We start from the raw sequence: 8,249 nt of genomic DNA, 5'->3' as shown, positions 1-8,249 counted from the left end.
TTTATATAAAAGTACTAAACTTCCTATTTATTTCAACAAATAATATACATGTTACCTACTATAGAACAATCCTAAACTATTTTGAAGGCTACAAACAGCCTTTCCCTCACAATGTTTGACAAGAGAAAGCCATTTACCTTCAATAAACTTTTGATGAAGATAGAAAGATAACTAGCAACGCAATGCCTATATTCTTAAGCCAAAGTTACTTAAAAATTTAAAAGCATTTCCAATAATAAAATAGAAAAAAATTATTAATAAAAATTATCTTCAAAATATCATTTTCAGTAATTCAAAATTAGACATTTTAGTTAAAAAATCCCACCTTTTCATTATCATGCACACTGTTGATGATTTCTTTAAATGAAAATAGTATAAATTACTTATTTCTGAAGTTTAATAATTTGGTAATTATTATTATTATTTTTTTTTGAGACGGAGTCTCGCTCTGTCGCCCAGGCTGGAGTGCACTGGCCGGATCTCAGCTCACTGCAAGCTCCGCCTCCCGGGTTTACGCCATTCTCCTGCCTCAGCCTCCCGAGTAGCTGGGACTACAGGCGCCCGCCACCTCGCCCGGCTAAGTTTTTGTATTTTTTTTAGTAGAGACGGGGTTTCACCGTGTCAGCCAGGATGGTCTCGATCTCCTGACCTCGTGATCCGCCCGTCTCGGCCTCCCAAAGTGCCGGGATTACAGGCTTGAGCCACCGCGCCCGGCCTTGGTAATTATTTTGAAAGCTAGAAAACTATTGGAAGAGTAAGAGAAAATTGAGACAATTGAGTTTTTGAGGTTACATCCTCAAAAATTTGAACATGGCTTTCTAAATGCTTTGATCATTTTAAGCATTTACATGACAACTTAATGTAATGGCAAGCAATACAAAATTGAAATTGCAAAACTGAGTTTCATATTTGCTTGTAAACATGACTTTGTTGATCTCGGGTCTTTCAAACTGTGCTTTTAATGCAACAACAACACTGCCCCTCCAAAAAGTAAGAAAAAATTATATGCTTATAATAAAATTAGAGAAACAAGCTAAATTCTGAACCAGAAACAATTTGTAGGAAACAACAGCAGCAAAAATAGTAACAACAAAAATATATATCACGTAATGAAAAAAATTAAGTACTTGAAGAAAATAGAGCCAGTACTGGCTATTTTAAGAGCTAATAGTAATTGAGCACTTGATAGTTGCAAGCATCCGGTTTAACGCCCACTGTCCTGTTTACTTCAAATACCCTTTCTCTCAAATGGGTCCTAGAATTAGCCACATGTTAAATTTAAGGAACATGGTTTCATATAAGCACATAAATTACCTGTGCCATATATCTTATCCAGTCTCTTTATTCAAATTGCAAGCATTTTCCAAGTCACTAAATTTTACTTTAAAAACCTTACAGAGTATGGCCATCTAATCAGGTAATTATTATGTAAATAGATGTTATCTGCATCTAATCCCCAATTATTGAATACGCACCAGCATTGATAACTATTATTTGTTTAAACTTTGCTAGTTATATAAATAACTCATACATTTTCATGTAGGAGGGCTTGAATAAATATCATCATGCAAAATTAGCAAAGTATTAATATTATTTAAACACACTTTATTTAATTTTTTTCCCAAATAATAAGTTTCAAAATATTTAAGCCCTCAAATAAGAATAATGAAATAGAATTATTCATTACCAGCCACTTTTCTTAATCTTGGAGTGCCAATTTTCCTTCCATGGCCAATAAAAGAGAAGTTTTGCAAACAATTCCAATCTCCCCAAAAGCCCCCCTCCTGCACACCAACCAAACCAAGTCATCACACTCATGGTTGGCCAAGGGGGGCCCAATTGTGCACATATACCACCTGGAAAATCTGCACTCTCATGTCTCCCTCCTCAAAGTCCATTATCAAAGGCAAGTACAGATTTTACTCACTTCAAATTGATGATGATAATATGTACTCACAAAAATTAAAAATAAAAATGAAAAATATTTAAAAATTGATGATGATGATACAGCTCTTTGGGAACATCCCTTAAATTACTCTTTGGCTCCTAGAACATCCCCATTGAAACTGAATTTATTTCCACTCTGAGCAGTTGCCAGTATTGCACAAATCCCTGAGGCTTTAGAGGCTAGGCTTAGTGGACATGGATGAAACATAGAGGTGACAAAATATAGAGGTAGCAGACATCCTGTGACTTTTCAAAAAAGAACAGTGGGGGAGTTTCTACCCATGGTGGAGGGGAGGACTTACTCTATATGATTATGTCTGCTAGAACATTTTAAAAAGAAAAGCCTTGATCTCAAATACTAACCATGTATAAACACTTCTATTGCATAAACCCAGAGGCAGTTAATATTTTTAATGAAGACAAAAGCACACAGAAAACAATTACGTTTCTCTTAAATCATAGTTTACACCAAGCTAATTGAATTTAAAAGTAACTAAACAAGAAAACATCAATTAGATATCTATTCTCTCTCTTGTATAATTACGTTGTTTTATTGCCTATGTTTCATAATTGTTGCCAAGCAGCTTTTAAATCCTATCATTAGTTTTCCAGAAAAGGGAAATGATAAGTGTTATATGTTTTAGACTCTAAGGTGTTTTGATAGGTATGCTGCTGCTGAAATTAGGTCCTCTTGACAAACAGGTGTTCCTGGTACACATGATTTTTAAAACATCCTGACCTATTAGAAACAGTTATACTCACGGAGTTTTAGTTACTGAAAAATAATCATTGCAGTGGCTCATGAGTACTTTGTTTATATACTAGCTAAATCTAAACCAAACCAAGTCATCAGGAATGTATCCTCTCTACTCTCCTCACTTTGAGCAAGAGATACAATAGCTTTAAAAGCAAGTTGGTTTCAAAGGTAAAAGCAGCCAAGATCACTCCACTTAATTGCATCCTTGAGAATGTAGGAATAGAAGAAATGATGTATCTGTGAAAGTGGTCTCCATGAAACTCTATTTAAATGGTTGCTTCTTCTCAACCTTCCTCCCATTTTCCCTTTTCTAATGGTAGAATAAGCTACCATCAGGTGATAAATGTAATTAGAGAACACTGTTTTACAAGATCATACTTCCAAGTAACAAAAACTTTTAGGTCAGTTTCATACAGAAGAAGATGTGCTGGATATATAATTCTGTATATAATATGTAATTCAGCCGGTGGGGACTTTCCTTCAGTGCCCTTATTCACGACTCTCTACTACTTTGGATATATCTTTTTCCTCATATAACCTAATGATAATAATAGCCTAATCCATAATAAAAGTCAACTTCACACTTATTGGCACATTATAGACCTTCATAGCCATCGTCTAGGCTTTCATGTCCATAATCCCATTAATATTTGTAATAATCCTGAAAGAAATTCTGAGTATTACTTTAAATATCTTGAAATCATGTAGCAGAGGTTCACAAAGATTATATTAACCCCTGGCCTTACAAAGCTGGCAAACAAGTGAGAAATGCCAGAATTGTTTTTATTCTATCTCCTACTACCCCTTCTATAGGCCTGCCCTAGTAACCACACTCCCATTGATTTCTCCTGGAATTCTTTCAGTATTTAAGAACACACAATTTGGCATTTGAAGGCTAGCTTGTATTGTTCTGTAATGAACTCTCCCGGGCTTCATCTCTTAAATGAGATTTTAAGCTCCTCAAAAGTAAACATCTTTTGTGCCAGCCTTTCAGCATCACACTGTATTAGTGGGCAAGGGTGGAGGCACAAGATCTACTTGGGGAACAACACTTCTTTGCTTAATAGAATCTGTACTGCTCTTTGCAGACCTAGATCTTTCTCTACTAGATCTTTTTGTCTTTCCTTCCTGCTATACTTTTTCTCTCAGTTTTCCATAGGTGTTGGTTATTGCTCTAACCCTTACATCCCCAGTCCTGCCTTCACACCCTCATACTTGTTCACCTGCTGTAGTTCAACCACCCAACTATTGATGTTGGCTTTTTCTAGTGAGGCATCTTTGCCACCTTCAGCTTCAGCAGCTGGCTTTTATAACTGGTCCTGCCTTCAGATTGAGCTCATTGTACAACCAAATACCTCTTCTAGACATGCCATCTAGCTAGATTTTTTCCTACTTCGGCAAACTTCATACATGATATGTGCATTGGTACAGCATACTTAGCTGAAAAAAAAAAGCCACATATAGCAATATCTCCGCTTACAGAAATTCCAAATTCCTTTCTATTATGGGCTCCATGGCTGCCTAACATTTCCTATTTTCTTCTACGGCCACTAAACATTTCTAGTTTTCTAGCACTTTGTAAAATTCAGAAGAGGGAACTTGTCAGATTCATCTTTGTAGCAGGATGTTGATTTGTAAATGAAGTGTTGATGCATTGTTGATGTTACTTGTTTAATAAAAGTGTGGTAGATATGAGTAGGGCAGATAGGCATTCTAAGAAAATGGCTTGACAGAAGAGCTGAAAGAACTTGTTTAGAATTTTAGAATTATCAAAGGGCTTCATGTTCATTTCACCTTGTTAGGGAGGGGATATCTCCTTTTGCCTAGAGCATGTCTGTCATCCATTCAGAGTTCAAATGGTTGTTACAACCCAGCAAATGGGAAACAAATTTGAGTGGTACTGAAATGGGTTAAGGGCTCTGATTCTCGTCTAGTCTGTTGGTTACACTGGGAAGGAACATCTGTCTAGTTATAATACTCAAGAGTACTGATATGATAAATTTGGGTAGGTTTCAGAGTGCTTGCTCACAGCTAGCAAGCAGGATCCAAAAAAGATGTAGAAAGTTGTGTAAACACCTGCAGTTGCACTGACACTTTCATTCATATGTTTAGAAGAGACTTATAGCTGAAGAAAATTCTCTTTTTAAAATAGTTTCTCAGCTGAGATTACACTTTTTTAGTCTGTAGCTCACAGGAAGTTCTAGTTACCAATAGCATGTTCCATATGAGCAGATCTCTACCTAATTCTTATGCATAATGAACCCAATTTTCGTCTCTTCTAGAAAGATACTGAAAACATGTGCCATGATCTCAATGTTACAACCATATAGCCTCATCTTTCACAATACAATACAATCACCAACAAAGTTTAAAGTTCATGTCTGGCATCCAAGGTGAACATTTCCATAGAAAGTAGGAAATATTTAGATGTCTGTTTGCCTTGGTGGTGGTGGTCCTATACACTTTCTGTGACCCTAAAGATATAATAATGTGTGACATTTTTGTTACCCAGTAATGTGGACTTTAGACATCCTAACCACACTGCTGACTCTAACTCTTTACCAGATTTTCACCTAGTTCTTGAGCCTCACTGCAGGCTCCAGTGCTAGTCCCGGAGAAAATCAGAAAAGGGTTGAAACCACTGACACAGTCAGCTCTTCAGCTATTCCTAACGCAGGTGTACAGTTTCCTGTAGTGAGCAGATCAGGGCCCACAGGGACACTGCATGCTTGCCCTAGGCTGTTACTAGTTTCATGGAAACATGTACTAATTGTGTCACTGTGTTTTCTTGTCACATTGCCCCCTTTCTAGGCCGCTCTGGTACCGTTTATTTAAACTATGCAACCATGTGGCCCAGGTGCCCTAGAGATTGATTAGCAGCACAAGGCCACCACAAGCACAACCGCCACCCGGCCATCCCAGCTATTTCCTCCAGCATTCTAGACATCATGGCGTCCGAGGGTGGGTCCAACCGGCTTCGCGTGTTCGGGAGATAATGCACTCTTCGCAGTGGAATCTTCTCGGGGCCGCGAGCGTTGCCCGCCCATTAGGTGGCGCCGGGTCCCTCGAGCAGGTCGCTCAACAACTCCCGCCCAGCAGCCGCCCTTACTGCGCGCGCGCAGACCCTGGCGTCTACTTCCGGTGTGGCCCAGGGCGGGTCCGCAGAACCAGCTATGTCGGCCTACGGCATGCCCATGTACAAGAGCGGGGACCTGGTGTTTGCCAAGTTAAAGGGCTATGCCCACTGGCCGGCGCGGATAGAGCACATGACCCAGCCCAACCGCTACCAGGTGTTTTTCTTCGGGACCCACGAGACGGCCTTCCTGAGTCCCAAACGCCTGTTCCCGTACAAGGAGTGCAAGGAGAAGTTCGGCAAGCCCAACAAGAGGCGCGGCTTCAGCGAGGGGCTGTGGGAGATCGAGAACAACCCCACAGTCCAGGCCACCGACTGCCCATTAGCCTTGGAGAAGGGCGGCGGAGACGGGCCCCGGCCGGAGCCTGAGGCCGCGGAGGGCGACGCGGACAAGCCGACTCACGCTGATGGCGGCGGCGACGACGTGGGGAAGCCGCACGACGACAAGCCCGCTGAGGAGAAGGAGGAGAAGGGGCCGCTGAAGAGGAGCGCGGGGGACCCGCCAGAGGACGCCCCCAAACGACCCAAGGAGGCAGCCCCCGACCAAGAGGAGAAGGAGGAGAAGGAGGAGGCGGCGGCGGCGGCAGCGGCGGCGGCCTTCGACGAGGAGAGTCCGCTCCTCGTGGCGGTGGAGAACGGCAGCGCCCCTAGCGAGCCCGGCCTGGCCTGCGAGCCGCCTCAGCCAGAGGAGGAGGAGCTCCGGGAGGAAGAAGTTGCCGAGGAGGAGGCCTCCCAGGAGTGGCATGCCGAGGCACCGGGCGGCGGAGATCGCGACAGCGTGTAGTTACCAGCGTTTCCAGAAGAGCCCCTGCCCTGTTCCTGCTGCGGCCCGGTCGTTCTTGGGGAATCTGGCCATGGCCTGCAAACTGGGACTGCCTTTCCCCCTCCCCAGCCTGTCTTCCTCCAACCTACACTCCCTTGCCCTGCCCGGCCCCTGGATGGCAGATCACCTGACTCTCACCTCTGTGCCCCCACGCCTCTGTGATCTGAGTCAGGGCCTCAGTTCCCTCCCTGGGATAAAGTGAGGCCACCATCCCCGCTTTCCTCTCCCTCTTCTCGCCGCTCAACACCCCCCCCACCCCCACCGTTGCCTGGATCCGTTTCCGACTTGGGGCTCAGGCAGGCTGTTTTCACCTCTAGACACCCCTCCCTACCCCTCCTGCTCCCCCAGACATTATGGACCTCTGCTTAGGAATGTGGGTAGGAGCGAAAGACCTGAAAGATGAAGAGCAGGGGGCACTTTCAGTCTTCAAGCTGTGGTAGTTAGCGGGCAGGAGAGTGACATCTTCCTGAGCTCCCGTCCACGCCTGCCATACCTCCCAGCTTCAGACATTCAGGGAAAAGTGGGGCAGCATGTGGGGAATCCCCCCCCCCCCCACCCCCACAAATCCTTTTGCTGACCCAAGAGGTTCCGGGAGTTGCCGTTTTTCATCAAAACGTTTGGGGGCTTCCAAGTTGTTTGTGAGATCTGAAAACTTGACTTTGCCCAGTATCCTGGGTGGGGACCTTGAGAAATATCTGTCCCCATTTAGATCCCTGGGGCCACTGATGGGATACCCTGGGAAGATCCTTGGCTGCCGCTTTCTCTCCCCACAGCCTCAAGGCCACCTTACGGTCATACATATCACTCAGACGTAAAGACACATATTTTAGAAAATCTTTTTAATAAAAGGAAGTTCCAAAAATTTTTAAGAACTACCCCTAGGTGTGCCTCCACACTGGCCCTAGCTTTCCCATTGCTATTCCATTTTTGAGATAAACTAGAAGGCTCCCTTTCTGTTTGAGGTTTTATGACTTGTAGTAAGGCTTTGCTGTTCCTCAGTGTCATTTTCCACTCAGGTACCATCACCTGGTCCCATCAACAGGTCTAGTTTGTAGCCCACTGATAAAACAGAGGAAGATGTGTCTCCTCCCCCCCCTTCTTATTAATGGTCTATGTGCCTTTCTCCATATATTGTCTCTTTACCCCTTCCCCTCTCCCTTGGGCTCTGATGAAAAATTGTTGACTGCAGCTTCGGAAGTTTAGATCTGAGAACCAACCGTAGAATATTTCAGTTCTAGGAAATAAAACCAGTTGATTAAAGCAAATTTTCTCGGGCCTGTTCCTTTGGTTTCTAAGTAATTGGTTCTTAAATGGAATGCTCCTCTTATTTTTTATACATCTTGTGTTAAAGCAATTATTTGTAACATACAGGGACATTTTAGAATCACCCTTGAGAAACCTTTGTTATCTTAAGGTCTCTATGCTTCACTTCATTTATAATAGTCACTACCGCTGCTTTGAATAAATGGAAACAAGTTAACTTAGAATGTTTGGATGATGACAAATTGGGACAATGCTTTGCCAAAGAATTACTTTGTAGAAAAATAGAGTGAAAGGATTTGGTCCTTTTTTCTTTTTCCTGCTTTCCC

The 8,249-nt window shown here is 42.8% G+C and overlaps 1 protein-coding gene across 1 annotated transcript; it reads left to right on the top strand.

Annotated features, from left to right (window-relative positions):
- The first annotated feature begins 5,727 nt into the window (after nt 1–5,727).
- LOC105482524 (HDGF like 1) lies at nt 5,728–7,941 on the top strand. The gene has a single exon (XM_011742658.3). It carries the CDS (start codon nt 5,878–5,880, stop codon nt 6,619–6,621), a length of 744 nt encoding a protein of 247 aa, XP_011740960.2. The 5' UTR covers nt 5,728–5,877; the 3' UTR covers nt 6,622–7,941.
- Nucleotides 7,942–8,249: the final 308 nt, after the last annotated feature.

This window comes from Macaca nemestrina, chromosome 5 (genome assembly GCF_043159975.1).
Source record: "Macaca nemestrina isolate mMacNem1 chromosome 5, mMacNem.hap1, whole genome shotgun sequence".
NCBI lineage: Eukaryota > Metazoa > Chordata > Mammalia > Primates > Cercopithecidae > Macaca > Macaca nemestrina.
The sequence above is the reverse complement of the archived record's forward strand: the minus strand, read 5'-3'. Positions and strand labels throughout refer to the sequence as shown.